The 22,015-nt window shown below is 40.0% G+C and overlaps 1 protein-coding gene and 1 long non-coding RNA gene across 2 annotated transcripts; one reads left to right on the forward strand and one right to left on the reverse strand.

Moving 5' to 3' along the window:
* Positions 1 to 2,525: 2,525 nt before the first annotated feature.
* On the forward strand, positions 2,526 to 6,539 carry LOC145482992 (uncharacterized). The gene is made up of 3 exons (XR_014048858.1): positions 2,526 to 4,124; positions 5,014 to 5,145; positions 5,596 to 6,539. It is a non-coding gene; the product is annotated as an uncharacterized LOC145482992 (long non-coding RNA).
* A 7,420-nt stretch (positions 6,540 to 13,959) lies between these two features.
* On the reverse strand, positions 13,960 to 16,775 carry LOC145468126 (uncharacterized). The gene is made up of 2 exons (XM_081452150.1): positions 16,766 to 16,775; positions 13,960 to 16,125 (listed from the first exon to the last, which is right to left on the reverse strand). The coding sequence occupies exons 1-2, from the start codon at positions 16,773 to 16,775 to the stop codon at positions 14,711 to 14,713; spliced, it is 1,425 nt and encodes a 474-aa protein (XP_081308276.1). The 3' UTR covers positions 13,960 to 14,710.
* Between the last annotated feature and the right edge of the window lie 5,240 nt (positions 16,776 to 22,015).

Consider the following 22,015-nt stretch of genomic DNA (forward strand, 5'->3'; position numbering starts at 1 on the left):
GTGTTGAGTAGCAAGAGATTGATTTAAGAAATGAAAAGAATGAATAGTTTACCATTGCCCCTGTTGTAATATTTTACTCAACCACCGCTACCTACATGCCCTGCGTAATACTGTAACGCTTAACTCCATTCTCGTCCCCAGTGCTACTCGTCTTAAAAGTCCGACCACGTGACCAAAAGAAACGGAGGCTCTGGGGACGAGAATGCGCTAAACTCAAACCTAGGTCTTTTCGCGCTATGCAATTATTTTTGGTTTATACATGTAATACAGTGGGCTACCCTCGGGGAAATGGGTGGTGACCGCTTAATGGGACTAGCCGCTTAAATAGAGGTTGGTGTACTTTGAATATTTAATTTTTCACTGTCGGGCTATAAATTTCTTGGCGAACATGGAGTCAATTCAAGACAATCATGATAGACGTGTGTTTGAATTATCACTCGTCATGCACTTCAGTTTCAGACTCTTATCTGCCAGCGCCCTTTCCAAAACAAAGTTCTTAAATTTTGGGTGACCGCTTAATAGGGGTAAAGACAATAATGAAACCCTTATCGGAATGACCAAATGGTGGCCGCGGAGGTAACCGGTCAATAGGTGTTTTATTTACAATATTTTACTGACGATAATTTTGGACTGTATTGACAACAGTCCACTATTTTCTGTTACATACCAATGCCTCGCCACCAAGCAAACAAAATACGCCAAATAAAATGGCATGGCCAGGGCTATTTACTCACGTAATTACTAATTAAATTTAGTCTGTTTTTCTCACGAATTAGACATGTCGTGATTTCCTATTTTTATTTCAGGTAGTTCTTGCTTCATTGATCTATAATTTGTTTATGGCGATTTTCTTAAAATTCTAGTGAGTACAGGCACTAGCTTTATCAGCTGTTGTCTGAAACGTCAGAACGTACAACAAACGTGATTTGGACCGACGCCACATACACTATGGAGCACGATTATATAAATATTCACATATTATTATATATATGAACAAACAGATGAACAATGATTAAATTGTTTCACTTATCCTGAGAGTACTCTATACAAAATAGATTATAATGTGCAGCGTATGCCGTGACAGCATTGCGTGACGAACAAATAATGACTGTAAGATTGTGCTGCGCCGACACGTTTATCAACAATGGTCAGCAATCGATCAAACGTAATATTTTGGCGAAGCGTAAAGCAAGTAACCATCTACAAATGACTCAGTCGTTTTAGACTAAGATGCAGTGATGTTCATAAGCGCAGAAAGATGGTGAAAAATTAAATATTCTTTCAGTGTCCATTTTGACGAATATTTTGCTCAAAATCCGTATGATACCGAGTCCAGTAAAACATAAACAAACGAAAACCACACAACAACAAATTCAGGGCCATCTCAAGAAGGTAGATGTTTCCAGGTTTCCGGTAGTTTCAAACGAAGCAACAAAAGAGCTCAACTCTGTCGCTATGAATAAACATAGTCAAAATACGCCCCGCGCCACCAAACAGTGAATGAATGAACGTCTTACGAAGCTGGTGCTAGTCCCACCATCTTGGAAATATCTTGAAACAAATGGCGCCGCAAGAACATGACAAGGTCCTGAGTATTGGGTCCTTCACCGAGGTCACAAAAAGAAACGGAGATGATAACGAGCTGGACTCCCTTAAAATCATGCCATTAAACGGTATGAAAGAAAAAAAACGTACCATCCACTGGGCATCGTGCACTCGAGTTTCACAACTCAAAAGAAATCCATCGCAGAATTACTTCAAATTCCTTCAAATTCAAATTCAAATTCCTTCTCCAAAGACAATGAAAAGTCTCAGCCTCAACCACAGAAGAAAGAAAGACCTTCCATCATTGATTCAGGCGACGAGAATTGAACTTTTATACCTGAAGTAGACTATTTTCGTTCTCACTTCAAAACCGCTTGTTTCTTTGTCATGCTTGGATGAGTTTTCGTCACATGACATCGTTTTGCATACTAACTGAGACGTAAAGGCGTTTCCGGTTCCGCTTTTTTTTTTAACAAACCGGCTACTGGAACAATACATCAAAAATCTAAAAATTAAGGCGATAAAATTGTGCGATTTCAAAATGGATCTAATAAAGTGGCAATTGAACTTCGTGTCGTGCAATTTTGGTCTGAAATCATACTTGTGATTTCAAATCGAACGAGCGCTGCGCGCTCGTTCGATTTTGAAATCACGCGTATGATTTCAGACCAAATTGCACTCCACTCAGTTCAATTACCATTATGTATCTTTGGTGATAAAGTTAGAAAACAGAATTTCAAACTTTTCACATGTGTATACTATTTTCAATTGGTATTATTTGCCAGATTACATTTGGTAGAGATTTAGGATTTAAGTATATTGTATATATATTGAGAATGGAAGACAGCTGATTTTAACCACAGTGAATAGTAAAACATTTAAATTAAGAATCAAAACTCCGAGTCATTGACAAATTTCGGTAGACTGGTTTTAGAACTGTAGCACTGAAGTTTAAAGCTTTTTAGGGTAGTTTAAAAGAAAGCTGTAAACATTTGATTTACTTTATTTAGTCCAGTTCCCTGACATTTTAGTTTGTTAGTTTTTTTTCCGAGTTCTGGTAACCTTTAATTAGTGCACCTGATATCTCCTTGTAACTTATCTAACACATTTCTGATGGGTAATATAACTTTGCTGTTGTTGTTGTTGTTGTTGGTAAGGAAAGTGCGGGTTATTTTAGGGCTGTTTAAAAAACATTGAATTTTGCGCATAGGTAACTACAAATATTGGGTATTGAAGTTAAACTATTTTCGGTAATGTCACACTGAAAATAGATCTAGATATCAGTTAACGTAATGCGTTTTCTTCGCGTCGCTCGATGTTTTAATCCATCCCTTATCTGGAATTCGTGTACAAAATTGTTTCGATCGTTTTGGGACATTTACATTTTAAAGTCACTGCACTTTTTACTTTCAAAAGTGTAAGAATCAAACGGTTATCACCACGAATTTTGATAATGGGGTCATGTTTTGGATTGGGTGATAATATTGAGCTTCTTTTGTAGCTATGTCTTTGTGATTACATGGGAAATTAGGTGACTAAAATTAAGCTTGGAGGTCTAAATGCCCGATTGTGCCCTCAATCTACAAAGTGATATTTTCCCTGGCTATATTTGCCTTCTTAGCCCGGTCCTGAATTGCAGATCTGGACTTCTTCTTTGTGGATTCTCCCAAAGTACGCAACGAAGTTATATCAGAAATGTTTTTGACCGTAATTGATTTCAAACTCTGGAGAGCGATAAAATAAAAAAAAAAACACGAAAATTACATGGGACAAATTAAAACTTAGATTAACTTTTCAGCCCTCGTGAGTGTTTTGTGGACAAGCCAGGCATACGATATAGAAATATTGGCATTTTTAAAACAAATAAAAACAACAGACCTGCATTGTAATTTTGGGGAATAAATGTACAAGGAGAATAAGTAGAGTTTTATGGCACCGGCGTTGCCTTTTTTTGTTGTTGTTCCTGAACTCCATAGGTATTCTTTCATGGCTCCAGAATAGGGAAGGACAATACTAGAAAGTTATTTTTTTTTAATTCCCAGTAAATCTATCCAGTTTATACAGAGATAATTAGGACATACTTAAATTTACATACCACTTTAATTCTCTACTGGAGGAAAATTTTATCATTAAGGCTTCTGCTGCCGTTATGTTTTGTTAAAGTTACTTTCCACGCATAACTTGCCCCTAATCTGAGGTGACTGAAGCATTTGAAGATTTTCGAAAGTCGTCACATGAGATATTTCTCTAGCTGGCCAGTACTCAAGAGATGAGCACCACTTTAACTTAAGGAGTTTCTTAGTTTGTGCAAGTACGTATACAAATGTAAGTAGCGGAAACATCTATCCAAGCAAGCCTATATAGCTTAGAGGCTATAAATCATGTAAAACAAAATATCTCTCCGTCCAAGCCAATACAACCTAGTGAACACATAAATACGCAGCATCCAGTGTGTCCTATCCATAGTCCACAGTTCTCTTTGTGCAGTTTTAGAAGCTGGAAACTCAACTGAACACCGTTCACCATGAGACTTTGGCTGGTCATTGCTGTCGTGTTTGTGATCATTCAGTGTCAGAAAGGTTAGTTCACGGTACTTTTAAGTTAAGCGTTTTTCTTAACCAGTCTTTTACGAATTGATAACAGACCTGTTCTAGCAGAGGGTAATTTAAAATTAGCCAGAGAAACTTGATCAAACTAAAGGCAAAGGACTACAGTTTTCCAGTTTGTCACTCGTACCACTTTACGATTATGACGGCAACATCTGATCGATGACCAAGGAAATGGTGTAGTTGAGCACAAGGCAAAAACTTAGGTCAAAATGATTGTTCAAAAACACTTGGTGCGCAAGGCGGAAAGCCTGTCTTCATTCACGGTGAAATAACAATAAGATTTGATCTGATGTAAGGTGATTATTTCCTATGAGATAAGTGACACAAAATCATATCTTGAATAAAATTTAACTTAATTTCCTGATGAGGAAGATTTCATTACAAGCTAGTGCAGGATTGCCTGGAGAGTTTGAAGAGCCTTTCTTTTAGGATCAGGCGATCGTGTCACTATGCTGAAAAAAAAAAAAAAAAGATGGGACGGCAAGTTGCTGTTCAAAAATATTGTGTGCAATATGGAACGAAATCTCATATGAAACTCATCGCTCAAACTGCGATTTTTTTCGGAAGGAGGATATCCCATAATGTATATTCGCATTAAAAATATTAATGACAACCAAACAGATATCTGCTGTGTGTTCCCTTCGTGGTAACGCGAACAACGTTTTCAATGGAATCAATCAGTCCTGAAAGCTGAAGCAGTCTGCTATTTTTAAACATTATAAGATCATCAGTATCTTTTCCAAGATAGAGAACTTTGTGTAAAATAGCGCTAGCTGAATTGATATTTTGTGTCGTACCAGAAAACATAATCTCAGCTATTGACCAGGGCTATATTTTACTCTATCGTCTTTATTTTTAGTGCTTAGCTGTGGCGGAGGTGGTGGAAGTGGCGGTGACGGCGGCGAAGGTGGAGGTGGTGGTGGTGGGGCAGGCGGTGGTGGTGGCGGTGGAGGAGGGGGTTCTGGTGGCGCCGGCGGCAGTCGTAGCCTTGGTAAGTAGTTTTCTTGTATGTTCTCCTTTTTAAGTCAAGCAAAACGGAAAATAGCTCCCCAAGGAGGAAACAATAATATGGAATGACCTATAACATCCACAGATGAGAAAAGCTAACATAGCTTCTAAGAAAATCATTTGTAAGAATTCAATGTTTGGAAGACTTTCAACGGCAGGTAATATGTTGAAGTTATCTGTCTTAAAAATAATACATTCTTCTCGTTTTTTCTCAAATATAAATTGATTCCTTATTCTCGTCTTCCGGATAAGAACAAAACGATAAGTGTGCTAAAAACTGATTGTGCACGTTCATGTCTTACTTTCATTCAAGAATGGGGACTTTTTGTACTCCAAACTATGTTATGTGTTTTTTCCAAGGTTGTACTGAGATAGATTAACTTAGCTCTTGATGAGGGCCTTCAATTTAAACTGTATTTTGTATATTTTCTAGGGCCAACCATCCCTGAAGGTTTAGTGCCAACAACTGAAGCAGGTAGCGGTTCTGGTGACGATGACAAATGAGGACTGAACAGGATTGAAATATCAAGCCCTTACTGCCTTTATTCGAACAAATAGTCAGTAACGTTACATGAATTGCCGATATGGAGTTCAATTTTATGTAATGGTCGTAGTCGTAGACTTGAAAGTAATGTCAAACGCAAAGGTAATAAAAGTTACACGAACATGATCGGCTTGCTTGTCACAGCACATGTCCTTGCTCTATGCCTGAAACAACACACGTCCCACGTTCTCTTAGGCAAACACTTCTCTAATGATGAAACGAGATCCCATGAACAGCTTTGCACTTTATGACATGTTAGCCTGTAGTAATTGAAGAGGCTTTCAGAATCAACTCACAAATTCATTGTCAGACCACTAATTGGATTGACTTATACACTAGTACTGAATCAAGTACAACAAAATTCTTGGGATAAAGCCCACATGAAAAAGAAGACACTGGTTCTCATTCTGTTCAGCCTAGACAATGAGAAAAATTTAAATTCTGGGTGTCTTACTCTCTTAGTAATGTGGAATTTAAGAGATCTTTTTCACGATAGAGCGTCTTCACATGAAGTCAGAACAGCCAATTTGGTGTTGGAAACAATAAAAGGGTGGCCATGTTAATATACCAAACCGATCCTGTGGCAGTTACTCTTTTCTTTTGTAAAGACTTTCTTTTGTTCCAATTAATTTGCGTGGTTGCTGGCTACTCGAGTTAGATCACTCTATAGCCTCCATGTTTGGTTTTACATAATAATCCAAATCAAGCACGTGACGTTTGTAAAGCAAATTCAAAAATATAGTTTGCTCCTGGTTTAACATAGTCCTGCCATTGGTTCACTAATTTATCAAAAAAATCTTCTAAATTTTTGGCCATTTTAATTCATTTCGAGTTAAAACTAAACGTCTTTCGTAGTTATCAAGTCAAGATGTAAGCGAGCTTTTCGAAAGTATCTATAATAGTGTAGATTTGTCTATTTTCCATTATTTGGCTCTGAAAAAAAAAAATTTTTTGTTCAAATTATTCTCTACTGCAAGGAAGCGCTTTTCCGAGAGCTGTCCTCTGCGCGATGTTTACTACTGCACATCACATGGCTTATTTGTATCATAACATGACAAACATGATCATACTAACATACTTCAAGGTAAGTTTTGGACGATTGAGGCAAACGGAGGATATTGTCTTTGTCTCTGGAATTTGTTTCGCAAAGGGAGATGGAGATGCTTAAACACATGCACTGTTTTCAAACGTTCACATTTTGAAATCAGAATATCTTTTTCCCTTAAATTCCAAAAGTGTAAGAATTAAATGGTTATCACAAGAAATTGTGCACTTATTGATAAAGGAAATTTTTTGGTTGTTTCATAAGGTCGTCACTATTTGGATGTTGAAAAAATTCAGGTGCGTTTGCAGTATTTCTTTCTTACTTGGAAAATTGGGTTTCGTAGATTTAACTAATTGAAAACAATCTCTTGATTGTGGCCTTGAATTCATATACTCAATAAAACTTGTCTTGGCTATATTTGCCTTTTTAGTCGGGCCTTGAAATCCCGATCTCCACTGGACGTTATCGGTTTCTCTATGGATTCTCTCAAAACACCCAATCAAGCTATATCAGGATTACTTTTGACCTTAATCAAAGTCAAACTCTGGAGTGAAACATCAAAGGAAAAAAAAAAATGTCAAGACTTGAATTAATTTTTTTTTTCACGAGTGTTTTTCGGCTTTTGCACAAACGGGCCAAGCATAATATTGCCAGAATATTGTCATCTTGAGAATAAATAGAAACAACAATTCTGCTTGGATTGTAGTTATGGAGAATAAATGTACAAGAATAATATATAGCATTTTACGGCACGGGTAACCTTGTGCGCTTTAATGTTCCTCGATTCCATAGCAATTCTTTCATGGTTCTATATAGGGTAGGCAAGATAGCACAATACTTGAATTTTTTTTTGAACAAATTACATCTATCTCCCGTTTATACAAATATAATAAGGAAATAATAAAATTTACACACCACTTCAAGTCTATATCGGAGGTAAATTTAGCCGAACTAAACTTATCATTAAGGCTAAGGATGCTGCCGTATATCATGTTAAAACTGCTTTCCGGGACCTCTAATCTCACGTAAAAAGCATTTGACGATTTTCGAAAATCGTCACATGAGAGATTCGCCTGCCGGCCATTGTTCAAGAGATGTCTATCACTTCGACTGAAGGAGTTTCTAAGTTTATGCATATCAGAGTGATAAAATGCGTATACAAATACAGAGGTTGTGTTTGTCACTGTTTGATTGTGATTGTCAGGCAAAAGCCGTCATTATCTAGACCTTAAGACTTGGTCATTCCCCCGTCAACTGTAACGTTTTTGTACATGGAAAATGACCTATCTATAAAAGACAAAAGCTAGAAATAGGATTAGAATTACCCAAGGAAGCCTATATCACTTGAAGGCTATATATAATAAAGTCAATAAACAAGCTCCCTGCAAGCTAATATAACTTAGCTAGTGAGCACATAAATACGCAGCTCCAGTGTGCTCTTTCCACAGTCCACGGTTCTTTTCATGCTGTTGCTGACAATATAAAATCACAAACACTGTTCACCATGGGACTTTGGCTCGTCATTGCTGTCGTGTTGGTAATATTTCAGTGTCAGAGAGGTTAGTTGTAGTGGCTTTTAAGTTTAGTGTTTGTTTTTTTTTAAACTGACATTTAAATAAGTGTTAGACTGACGAATTGTTAATACTTCTTTTCTACCAAACCCTAGTTCGAAATGAACCAAAGAAACTCGAGAAAACTAAAGACAAAGGAATAGACCTTTTTGAGGCGATTTGTCTCTCGCAACAGTCTGATGAAAAGCAGACTGGTACAATGTCCGGTGAAAATGATCACCTGCGCTCACCTGTGATCATCTTTGTACTCAAGGCGGAAAGCCTTCCTTCATTCACGTTGAAATAAGAACGAGATTCGATATTAGTTGGTTATTTCCTATGAGATGAGTGACACAAAAAGCGTATTTTCAATAAACTTTCCTCAAATTCTCGATACGGAAGATTTCATTACAAGCAAGTACAGGATTGTCTGGGGAGTTTGAAAGATTCAGAAAGTTCAGGCTTGTCTTTTTGGATAAGGCAATCGCGGCACTCATTTGATAAATAATAAACTGGTATGCCAAGCAACTGATAGAAAACAAATTTTTGTACCAAGGGACAAAATCTCCTGTGAAACTTAGCACTCAACGCTTTGTTGTATTGCAAGAGGGAAAGTCCTTCTCAGTCCGGCAGTGAAAACTAAAAAGAAATCCACTCGGTGTTTCTTGCGTAGTAACCCGAAAAGAATATTTTCACTTGAATCATCTATACTCGAGGCTGAAGGTAGCTGCTTTATAAAATATTACAATAACGCTATTGCCTTTTTGAAGAGTGTGGGAATTTGTGCAAAATAAACGTACATGATTCATTTATACTAAGTATAGCACCGAAGAGATAATCTCAGCTTTTGACCAGGGCTTTTTTATTGCATCGTCTTTTTTTAGTGCTATACGGTGGTGACGTGGTAACGCGAAAACAAAAAAGTGGAATCAATTAGTCTTCAAAGCTTAAAGAAGCTGCCATTTTTAAACACTAAGATAACCAGTATCTTTTCGAGATAAGGAAATTTCTGTAAAGTAACCTTAGCTGAATTAAGTTTTTGCGTCGTACCAGAACAGATAATCTCAACTCTCGACCAGGGCTTTATTTTTTCTATCGTCTTATTATTTAGTGCTTAGCTGTGGCGGAGGTAATGGTAGTGGCGGCGACGGCGGCGTAGGTGGAGGTGGAGGTGGTGGTGAAGGCGGTGGTGGCGGTGGTGGCGGCGAGGGGGGAAGTGGCGGTGCCGGTGGCAAGAGACCCCGAGTAGTTGGTGAGTAGTTTCTTCGCAATTATTTATTCAGTCTTAAGTAAGGCAAACTGAGCATAGTTTACTAGAGAGGAGGCCCGTCCCTTTCTTGCAATAGAACAGTCCAATATAAGAATATAAAAACCTAACAATAATTGTAAGAAAATCATTTGTAACAATGCAATAGTTAAAACACTTTTAACGGCAGGTAACTGTATTGAAGTGATATGCTAAAAAATCATTTTTTTATTCGTTTTGCTCTTAAAATACCAATCGCTTCCTTTATAACTCATCCTCCTAATAAAAACGATAAGGAACTGGTCATTACTTATCGCCTGGCCGGGGGGGGGGGGAAGGGGGGGGGAGGATTTATGGGGGATCATTGGATTTTTAGGATTACAAAAGGGGGATCAGTCATAACTGAGAGACCAAAAGGGGGGTCCACCAAGTCTGTGCCCATACAGACTTGGTAGACGGCAATTTGGCGCTCTAAAAAGTAACTTTGGGACGGTTACTTCTTGGTATGACATCTGACATCAATCCCAGGGCAGCAGAATTCTATCGGCTCTATAAAGTCGAATGTAGCCCCTTGTTCCCGTTATTAAAATTTGTACACATATAACAATAAATTAAGACTTACAGATTGAGACGTTTCAAGAAGAAACTAGTATTTAAAAAGGTTAAACAGCGCTACTTGCTACATCTAATTTTATGATCATAAGCGACTCATTCTCGGCAACACTTTGCCTCCCAAAATGCATGACATGATCTTTGGCAACCTACAATTTCAAAATTTTCTTGGGGGAACATACGCCCGCAACCCCCTGGGTTGGCTGGCCCTTTCGGGCAAATTAGGCCTCGCTTTAATTGATGCCGCCTGTTATACTTTATTGAACGCCTGTGAAAAGTCCTGGCCAGAACCCTGATCAGATATCGGGTAGACACGGATCAAAGACTGCACTATGGCGGCCTCATTAATCTGTAAGTCAGCATAATAGTTAAAAATATTACATTCAAATGACCGTTAAAAGCACTAAATATTTATGTCGAAAGGTAAGTATGTGTGCGAAGACATTGAGGGGCTATCACGAAATTTATCAATAACTATGAGGGGGACACTTCAATAAAAAAAAAAAAAACATTTAAAGGGGTATCGGCTAAATGTTACTGTCTTTCGCCGAAAATGCTCCGCCATCCCCCAGGAGATAAATAATGACCGGTCCCTAAATATATTTAAAACTGATTGTGTATCGTTCAGGTTTTACCTTTATTCAAGAATGGAAATTTTGATTACTCCTAGCTTAGTTTTTAGATTTTTCAATACCATCCCAATAAAGGTAATCTCAGCCCAGGATAAGGGACTTTTTTCATTTTATTTTATCTTATTTTATTTTAGTGCCATCGATCCCTGACGGTACAGTGCCAACCATTCCTGAAGGTTTAGTGCCATCCATCCCTGAAGGAAATGGCAGCGACGCTGACGATGACGATGACAAATGATGTCTCAACAAGATTAAAAATCATGCCCCTACTGCATTTTTTTTTGGGGGGGGAATTAAGCAATGCATGTGCACGATGTTAAATTTTATATAATAATCGTAGTGGAAGACTTTTTAAAGTAATGTAAAACAGCAGTAAAAGTTACACCAACATGATTGGTCTGTTGTCCTAGGTCATTTTGAGTTCAACTTCAAATTGGAGTTGCAGCAACTGCAATAGGTATATTGACGAAGAATCCGCAAAGAACGGAAAGTGCGAGATTATTTGTAAAATGGGGTTGACGGGCCTACACGACACATTACGTTTGTACACTTGCCGTTCTCCTTTCGGTCTCTCGACCTTTCTCTTCGCAGAGTTTTACAGCTCTGTAATTTGTCATGTATTCATACTTTGTTTAGGCTCATTTCTATCGAAAGATATGTTTTAAAGTCTCCAAGTATTGGCTTTCGAGGGAAAAAGTTTGAAATATACATTGAACATGCTACTAAGTTGCGTTCTATATTGTTGACAGCTGAAAACCAGAAGCCGGCGGTTATGTTACGGGGCCCTCTAGGTGGTCTATAAGTGGTCAGAAGGAGCTTTTGTTAAGTTCTCCCACAGGCGTTCTTTCGCTTTTTCTCACCGCACTTTTCAGGAGTACCCGACGGAGCCGCTCGACAGAAAACCCGCTCGACATGCTGCAATTACGCTGGCTGGGAAATATTGACATTAGATCATTTACTGGCTGGGATTTTCGTTCAGCGTCTGGCTTGCTAAAAACTGATTGAAAACACTGTCCCTAGCTGGAAAAAACGTGACTTGTTTGTTTTTCCTGGCTGTGACTTTTTCAAAAGAGCAATCAATTAAACTGCTTCCGTCTTGGGACATAAAAAACGCGCGAGTGAGCGCTAAAGTCTAAAGTCTTCCGCCGCGAGACGATAAATGGCAAGCGGTCGTACTTACTCCCAGCGCCACGCGCTGCAAAAATAATGCAAATCAACGCGCGCGTGTTACCATGCCCGAAAATGATGACTCCATTGTCAGATTGTTGCAGTTTATCTTTTTCATCAACCAGTAAAAATTGCATAACACCAGCAGCTGTCATTTTCAATGACGTAATAACACTACCTAACACTAGTATCTCGAATGGCTAAATCCGTTAAAAACGTTCTTTTCAATGAACACGGCCGATCTCCAGAATCTCCGCTCGTTTGTCGTTCCAAAGGCCTGATGAAGCCGTCACTTTAGAAAACCGCTGCTGGCGCTATTGTTCTGAAAGCAGTCAGCAGTTGTAAAGAAACAGGGGAAAGCAACTTAAGGTTGGTAAATTCATTCCTATAATTCTCTTGCTTGAACACGGGGCAGTGATGGTACATTGTACTGGAATCAGTGACACTGTTCACTGTCTGTTTTGCATTAATTCTTTCATTTATAGACAACTAAATTTAAAAAGGTATCGGCGGCATAAGAACTAGACTCTAAGGTGTTCATTTACATTCCTCTTTTGCAGTCATTCTGAGTTACTTCGAGGGCTCCGCTGGTAAAGGAAAGAATGGAGATCTGCCAAATCTGAGATCTGCTGTGAAAGGGACTTGGCCCAGACGAACAAAACAGCTGGATAAAGGGTAGGCATAATGTTCTTGTTATATGCGCCAGTCGTCTGCATCGGTGGTCAACTTTTCTCTCTTGATGCTAAAGTAATCAAGCAAAGTGATCTCATTGTACATACACTCATCGTTTCGCTCATAGCATTTTTGGGTTGCTATAAATCTGCAAATTTGCTTAATCGAAAATTTCCCGAAAGTTGCCGGAAGACGAGGCACAATGGTTTGCCCTCTTTTTCAGTCTTATTGGGTACATTAAATGCCTTAATCGTGGTTCAGTACTAGCATAACGAGTTAATGTTTGTCCTCTGGAAAACAAGGGACCATCGCGCGTTGCTCACCGGAAATGGCCGTCGGGTGGATTCATTCCACACTGTTCGCTGTCTCTTTGAGCTTTGAGAGGAATGCTTTTGGTGAACTCATTTCACATTGTTCGCTGTCTCTTTGAGAGAAATGCTTTTATTTTGAGACCCTAAACTTATTAATGTATCGGTGATTCAAGATTGCCGGGAGTTAATTTACATTTGCATTCATTCTGAGTCATTTCAAAGCCTGGAGAGAAAAAAAGAAAAGAGACTGAGGGAAGACATCTGCCAGATCTAAGTTCCGCTGAGAAAAGGACTTACCAAAGAGACAAAGCAGCTGGATAAAGGGTAGGGATATTTGTTTATATGCGCTAGCTCGGACTGCATTGTTAGACACACAACTATCCTCTCTGATGCTAAGATAAAGGGATCATTGTACCATACAATCAACGCCTCGCTCATAGCACTTTTGTATTGCTTTAAATCAGTGCAACTTTGCGTGATGGAATTTTCCGAAAGTTGCCGGACGACAAGGGTCAATTGTTTACCCTCTTTTTCAGTCTTATTGGGTACATTGAATGCAAGGGACTATCGCGCGTTGCTCACCAGAAACGGTAGTTTAATCATGCAATGTATTTTATTTGGCATAATAAGTAAAATGTTAAAATTGTCAATGTTATTAAAATCTTTGTCAGCTAAAAGAACTCAAGATTTCACCTTCTTAAACTTTCCTTCAGTTTGTAGTTGATAAGGAAACAACTTTGGTCTTTCTGTGCGGCTTTCTTTAAGCAAAAATACATCATTTGTCGCCTTTGGTTGTGTTTCACAAGGCTAGCTGGTCAGACCTGTAGGTTCTGCGTGTAATCATGTAATAATTGAATTTCCGTACCAGGAACCGAAGGATCTTTCGAAGCCTAAAGAAGACGGAAATCACCGAACGATTACAGAATTCGCGATCGTTTGAAAACACTGTTTTAGAATTGTGAAAAGCAAACTACTAAGCAAGTGTCCGGAAAATATTGCCAAAGTACAATTTGACAGGCATAACGCGCGATGTGTTTGATTGCGCCAAGCAAGTGAATTTCCGGTAATAAACGCGATCCAAAACAGCTTTCGTTTGAACTCGTCGTTGACCTACCAGTTGAGGCAACAGTTTCATTCTGCACGCTAGTGCCGTGAATTTACTAGAGTCGTGTAATGAATGATCTATCGATGAACTGTATATCGTGATGGACACTTCTGCCAGTTTAAAATTCTTTGACCAAAGAGCGCACGTCTGGATAATAATTTTGTCAGATTTTTGGCAGGCATTTGTCGCCTGTGGTATTGGGCGGGCGTAAAGGCGAAAACTCCTTTTTTTGGCATGTTCACTCGCTTAACACAAGGCCAATGGGGCGAATTCCTTTGGGGTGATCCGGGTCAGGATTTATGATCCGAGATCACATTGATCATGTTAACGGGAGGCCGCAAATGACTTTTGGAACGTCAGGAGATAAGTTGACCCATGAGAAACTTGACACTGCCTAAAGACATGACCGCAAACAAAAGGGGTTGTGTTCCTAATTACGCGCTTTGACAAGGTCTGTGCACCCAGTATATGCACAGGAACCACACGAAATTGCAAACGTCGTTTCAGTTCGTCGACTAGTAGAGAGGGTGATTGGGGGTATAGATCACGTTTCACGGAAAATAAAAAGGCCTTTTCACAATTCACGAAAACTGATATAATATTGGCATTTTACGCTTCACGGAAAATAAAAAAGAACGTTTTGTAAATTCACGGCTCACGATTACTAAGACAAATCCAGTGCACACCTGACGAACAACCAACGATTGCTTTTGTTGCGAATCCTTGCGGCTTCTGTTGTGAGTCTTTTGCGGTGATCGCCTGACCAACAACCAACGATTGCTTTTGCTGCGAATCCTTGCGGCTTCTGTCGTGAGTCTTTTGCGGTGATCGCCTGACCAACAACCAACGATTGCTTTTGCTGCGAATCCTTGCGGCTTCTGTCGTGAGTCTTTTGCGGTGATCGTCTGACGAACAAGTAACGATTGCTTTTGTTGCGAATCCTTGCGGCTTCTGTCGCGAGTCTTTTGCGGTGATCGCCTGACCAACAACCAACGATTGCTTTTGCTGCGAATCCTTGCGGCTTCTGTCGTGAGTCTTTTGCGGTGATCGCCTGACCAACAACCAACGATTGCTTTTGCTGCGAATCCTTGCGGCTTCTGTCGTGAGTCTTTTGCGGTGATCGCCTGACCAACAACCAACGATTGCTTTTGCTGCGAATCCTTGCGGCTTCTGTCGTGAGTCTTTTGCGGTGATCGCCTGACGAGCAAGTAACGATTGCTTTTGCTGCGAATCCTTGCGGCTTCTGTCGTGAGTCTTTTGCGGTGATCGCCTGACGAACAAGTAACGATTGCTTTTGTTGCGAATCCTTGCGGCTTCTGTCGTGAGACTTTTGCGGTGATCGCCTGACGAACAAGTAACGATTGCTTTTGCTGCGAATCCTTGCGGCTTCTGTCGTGAGTCTTTTGCGGTGATCGCCTGACGAGCAAGTAACGATTGCTTTTGCTGCGAATCCTTGCGGCTTCTGTCGTGAGTCTTTTGCGATGATCGCCTGACGAACAAGTAACGATTGCTTTTGTTGCGAATCCTTGCGGCTTCTGTCGTGAGACTTTTGCGGTGATCGCCTGACGAACAAGTAACGATTGCTTTTGCTGCGAATCCTTGCGGCTTCTGTCGTGAGTCTTTTGCGGTGATCGTCTGACGAACAAGTAACGATTGCTTTTGTTGCGAATCCTTGCGGCTTCTGTCGCGAGTCTTTTGCGGTGATCGCCTGACCAACAACCAACGATTGCTTTTGCTGCGAATCCTTGCGGCTTCTGTCGTGAGTCTTTTGCGTTGATCGCCTGACGAGCAAGTAACGATTGCTTTTGCTGCGAATCCTTGCGGCTTCTGTCGTGAGTCTTTTGCGGTGATCGTCTGACGAACAAGTAACGATTGCTTTTGTTGCGAATCCTTGCAGCTTCTGTCGTGAGTCTTTTGCGGTGATCGTCTCGTTGTAACGAACAAGTAACGATTGCTTTTGCTGCGAATCCTTGCGGCTTCTGTCGTGAGTCTTTTGCGTTGATCGCCTGACGAGCAAGTAACGATTGCTTTTGCTAAAAATCCTTCCCGCTTCTGTATTGAATCTTTTGCGGGCATTTGCTATTTCGCCAACGAAATGTTATACTGACAAAGGTAACTGATATCTGTTTGTTTCGTAGGTCCATTTGAAAATAAAAATGACAGACACTTGGTAGCCAAAGCCTAGTGAGGGCTTTGTAATCTTGTCTTGGTTTTACTTCATAAGCTAAACAGTTTTTCTTTGCATGGAGGTTCGTTGACTTTTTGGAGCAATAACAGTGGGAAATGAAACGCATGTGAAAGTTTGTCGTATGTAAGCGTTTGAAACAAGTGATAGGTTGCTTGTTGTACTTATAATAACAACAATAGATCTTCATTAACTGAATATCTAGATTACTTCTGTTAACCGAATGGACATTGTTTATACTTCACTCTTCTTTTGGAGGGAATTCACGATTTATTTTCAGAGTGAAGCTTGGATCCTTGAAGGATAATCAGAACACTGTAAGCACATTTTATCTTTCCCTTTTGTTTACTGTTGTATGGTAAGTGTTACAGAAACTTTCCAGTCAAATGTAAAAATGAAGCCATTAACGTATTTTTCGCGTTCAGAGTAAGCAATACTAAATCCAAATCCGTTGTTATATTAATAGTTTTAAGGAAATGTACCTTGCTATGGTATATTGAAATTACTTGCTCGCTGGCTGGCAAAAAATGGTACACTCGAACATGCTGGCAAACTTTTGGCAAACTTTTCTTATGCTGGCTAGCTAGGTGACAAATTTAAAGCATGTTGGCTCGTTGACGACCTCAACGTAGAGCGCTGGCTGGGAGTCCGATAACTTCAAAATCCTGCTTGCTGGTGGTGAAGAGCGGGTATTTTTTTCCCAGGAAAGTTAAATTTTAAACAAGATTGACGTAGCGACACTCGGGTAATGTTTGGGTCATAAATAGGGTATCGATTTTGGCCATTTTGGTTATAAATTGGGTATGGTTTTAGCACCCTAATCTTGAATTGGGTATGTTTCTTAGCAGAAGCTACTTTTTCATTATTATCAATAGGACCTTCAACAAAAGCCCCTCACTGATAACGTATGTTTAGGGCAACTGTGTCAGCCGCAACGGTCATAAATAGGCTATCGAATTTTTAGTCAGGTCATAAGTAGGGCAGCAAAAACGCAGATTTTGGTCGTAAAGAGGGTGAGGGTTTTGGGAAGGGGACCGCACACCCCTACTCAACTTTTCTGGAAGTACCCCCCCCCCCCTGCCTGGGCCAATTACCAGGGGACGAGGGGAAATCCCCTATCCCGCGCGCGCCGATCATTAGATTTGGCAAGATTTTCTCATTTCAATATTGATAATTAAAAAGCCACCCATTAATTTTTTGGACTAGTGCAATCTTTTCAGTATGACCGAACGACGACAATCATTGCACCTTCTCAGTTTTTATCTACCTTTCCTCGGAAAATAAAAGGAGTTGCTAATACATGAGGGCGGGGAAAGCAGACTTGGACCTAAAATTCACTTTTCCTTTCCCGTTGTCAGCCGTTCGTTTTTCGTAGAAAACACAATGGAAGAAAATCAAAAGATGGGACCAAAAAAACCTTCCAAAAAAACGTCCATATCGAAGCGCGTGCAGATGTTGAGAGGCCGATTTCTCACTGTGTGTTTATAGGACTACTACCCTTCCCATTTTTTCTGAGGACACCAGAGTTATTGGCCATAAAAATAGTTTGTCTTTGATTTCTCCGCCTCGCGAAACATATGGTTAAGTGATGGGACATGCACTCTTACTGGTATGGGACTCAAGCGAGGGTGTGGACTTTGAACGTAATTGTCCTAAAATGCGATAGGCTTTTTATTAAAGGTATTATATGGCGTCCGGCATACATCAAGTGTTACATCCTCACGGTGTCTGTAAAAATCAGAATAGCCGAGAAAAAATATATATTTGATAACATTTCTACATATATCATGTGTCGCTACCATTAACATACCTGAATCAAAAGTATTGTTAATACAGACTTATATTCATAACCATCACTGAATAGGACCTAGCAGCAATTAAACAAAAGATGCAATTGAACCCTTTCGCCAGTAGTTCAGCCCACACCACTGGCCGTACAGTTTTTTTTACAACAGAAAAGGCTTGTGTGACAGTTACACTGTGACTTGTCGACGCTGTGCTGAGATTGACGAGCTACTGAATTTATTTATAACATTCTTTCACCATGTCCTTTAGCTTACATGTTCATTAAAAAAGACTTCCGCTCTCTGGCTTTGAGGGGAATTTCAAAATGATCTCACATGGCCTTGAGCATCGTGATATTGAATCTCATGGTCGGAGCTTATCGTTTAAAATCAAGGTCCCCTGCTCAGGGATGGAGGAACGTATTTTGAATCGGTGGTGGGAGGGGGTGGGGGGCTTACAAGCGAGCGCCATTGGCGCTTACTTGTAGAGGGTCTGGAAATATTTGTAAAATTATTATTTCAAGTATTTTTTCCTTGAAATTGGGGTGGATAAAGCCCCCTCCCAGCTCTCCCGGCTCCGACGTCCCTGCTGCTGTTGAAAGAAGTTGATAATTATACCCCATTTATGACCAAAAGGGCTGAAAAACCAGACCCTTTGGGACCGTCCATACCTACATAGCCTATATAAGGGAGTACTTCCTGGGCACCAACGCTTAAGTCCCATACCAGTAACAGTGCATGTCCCATTACTTAAATATAATATGTTTCGCGAGGCGGAGAAATCAAAGACAATCTATTTTTATGGCCAATAACTCTGGTGTCCTCAGAAAAAATGGGAAGGGTAGTAGTCCTATAAACACAAAGTGAGAAATCGGCCTCTCAACAGCTGCACGCGCTTCGATATGGACGTTTTTTGGAAGGTTTGTTGGTCCCATCTTTTGATTTTCTTCCATTGTGTTTTCTATGAAAAACGAACGGCTGATAACGGGAAAGGAAAAGTGAATTTTAGGTCCATGTCTACTTCCCCCGCCCTCATGTATTAGCAACTCCTTTTATTTTCCGAGGAAAGGTAGATAAAAATTGAGAAGGTGCAATGATTGTCGTCGTTCGGTCATACTGAAAAGATTGCACTAGTCCAAAAAATTAATGGGTGGCTTTTTAATTATCAATATTGAAATGAGAAAATCTTGCCAAATCTAATGATCGGCGCGCGCGGGGTGGGGGATTTGCCTTCGGCCCCTGGTAATTGGCCCAGGGGTACTTCCAGAAAAGTTGAGTAGGGGTGTGCGGTCCCCTTCCCAAAACCCTTACCCTCTTTATGACCAAAATCTGCGTTTTTTGCTACCTTATATATGACCTGACTAAAAATTCGATAGCCTATTTATGACCGTTGCGGCTGACACAGTTGCCCTAAACATACGTTATGAAGGGCTTTTGTTGAAGGTCTTATTGATAATGATGAAAAAGTAGCTTCTGCTAAGAAACATACCCCATTCAAAACTAAAGTGCTAAAACCATACCCAATTTATAACCAAAATGGCCAAAATCGATACCCTATTTATGACCCAAACGGCTGAAAAACCCTACGCTTTGGGGCCTCACATACAGATACCTAGATAACCAATATAAGGGAGTATCTCCCTCCCGGGTAATTTGTCACGTTACAACTTGTGTGACATTTTGACGAAGCCGGTGAAGCTTTCGTTGTATAAACGGCCCGATAAACGGATCCCGAAGTTTATTTTATGCGCTGTGCAAGATACTAAAAGACAAGCATCAAGCATAAAACAGAAGTAAAGCCCATCATTCATCGCAAAACATAGTTCCATTCAAGCGTGTCGTGTTCATTCAGGTTCATTTCGCAGCGATGCAACCGGCAAGTGTTCGTTGTTGTTGTTTTTCAAATTCGGCCATATAGCCATCAAGCTCCCATTAGTCTTGGCAGTAGTGCAGGATTCAGTTGCCATTAAACGGTAAATGAAAACTTACGATTTTCTTGTTCTCCTAGTGCTACCTCTGCGGCAGAATTTATTGAAGGGTCAGGACGACGGCCAAGGTTAATTTGTGCAGACCGGCGCCATTATTTACTTTTGGAGTCTCGCAAGTCTTGAGAATTGATCAACTTTAACGTAACCTTCACCTCAAAACTGGATCTAGAGTGTACACAAGTATTAAAGGAAGCTATTTGCCACTACTCAGAAGGTCAATAAACGAACCTGAACGGAAGAAGATGTATTTTCACCGGGTGCTAGGGGTTATACAAATGAGCTTTGACACGAGCGATGGCTATGTAAACACACTGACTGTGGCAGATTTTAATCTGTTCCCGCGTGCAATCCAAGGAGATGCCCGCCGGTTTGAACTTATAGAACGATTTATTAAGGTATGAAATTTACTGTGATGTGCTTTTTAGGCTTCATTTAGACCCAACTTTTGAGATTTCCCCGTCAAATTTGGCTAAATTTTAGTAGGTTCTCAAGGGCCTCGGAGTAGGGTGTCTTCCAGCCTCGCTGGTAAGCTGAGAATTTTTCGAAAAGTTTCCATATTTCGTCAGTCAAAGTAATGAATGTACCTTAAAATTCGTATGAAAACGAAATTGCGTGAGCTGCATTTTAGGCGACCTAGCACGCTTCACAAAATCGGTGAATTTTACCTTTCTGATCACGGTCGGAAACCCCAGTTCGGCCAAAATTCAATTTTGGCTCGTAGCAAAGCAAAAATAAGGAGTTGGAAAAGAATAGATTGCTTTTTTATATATACGTGTCAAACCCTTTTCACTGACAAAAAATGAAGGAAAGTTATTTTTGGTCCCGACGTCGAGTGGACCGCTTTTAGCGGGAGTGCCACTTAATTGTATACAAGGACTCAGCTAGCTAGAGTGGGATGTTGTTGTCGGCAGAGGTCGACTGGAGAAGCTATACCAAGAGAATCGTAGAGAGCTATTGATAAACTTCGTTTAAAGTCAAATGAATCGAGAGGAGATTTCTTCGGAGACAGCGACGTTTACTGTGGGTTTGTGTGAGTGCTGACTGAGGTTTTGTAGCAGGGTTAAGTTAGTTTGATGATAGATTGTATTGTTTAGGAGTCACTCCTTGTAACTAGGATTTTATTAATTGCGTATCGCTAAATAAATAAGATGGGTCGGTAGAAGAGTTTCGCAGTTAACTTTTTCTGTCGGTTGAGTAATACCATAACAATTATGATAATAGTGGTTCTTCTTTATACAGAAGGATTCTATTTTTGCATTGACATTTTAAGGTATCAGTATAACCCATTTGACCATCCGCGCGCGGTCCGCTCTAGCGTTCGTGGCTTTAACAAAAACCCGTATAAACCGTATATTTACTGGAAGCTTAATAACTACAGATTATGACCTGACCTGTTTAAAACGGTAAAAATTTACCGTGTTTCGAAAATGCGAATATATTTACAAAGCTTCACGAACCCATAAATCAAGGTATACGCCCGCTAAATTTAGGTCGAAGAAAACGATTAACATGGCATCCGTTTCTTCACACATTGACCTCAAAAACCGTGTCTCAGATTTTTGGGACATGCGTTTGTTATTATTTTACAAGAGGATAAAGTTAGAAAAGGGAAAAAAATAGGACTGCCCGCGAAAAAAAGGCATAACTTTTTAATGAAAAGAGTAATCAGAATTCGCAGACACGGTTTTGTCGGCGATCGTTCTGACAACATTCTCTCCGAATTTCAGCCAATTTGGTCCAGGGGCTGCCGACCTGGAACTCGAAATGCACGTACAACTCGCCTATTTTTTACTTTCGAGAAACAGAGAAAAAATAAAATTCGGCGGCATCCAAGTGTTATGAGATTATCACACCAAGGGAGACACCGCAGAGGAATCAACTTTCTGTATAATAATAGGACTGTGACAGTTAACATGGAACAGGTACAGATTTCCGCGACGGCGCGCGGTAAATTATAAATAAATAAAATAAATATACATTTATATAGCGCCATTTTCCACTAATTGTCCATG

This window comes from Orbicella franksi, chromosome 1, assembly GCF_964199315.1.
Source record: "Orbicella franksi chromosome 1, jaOrbFran1.1, whole genome shotgun sequence".
In the NCBI taxonomy this organism is placed as follows: Eukaryota; Metazoa; Cnidaria; class Anthozoa; order Scleractinia; family Merulinidae; genus Orbicella; species Orbicella franksi.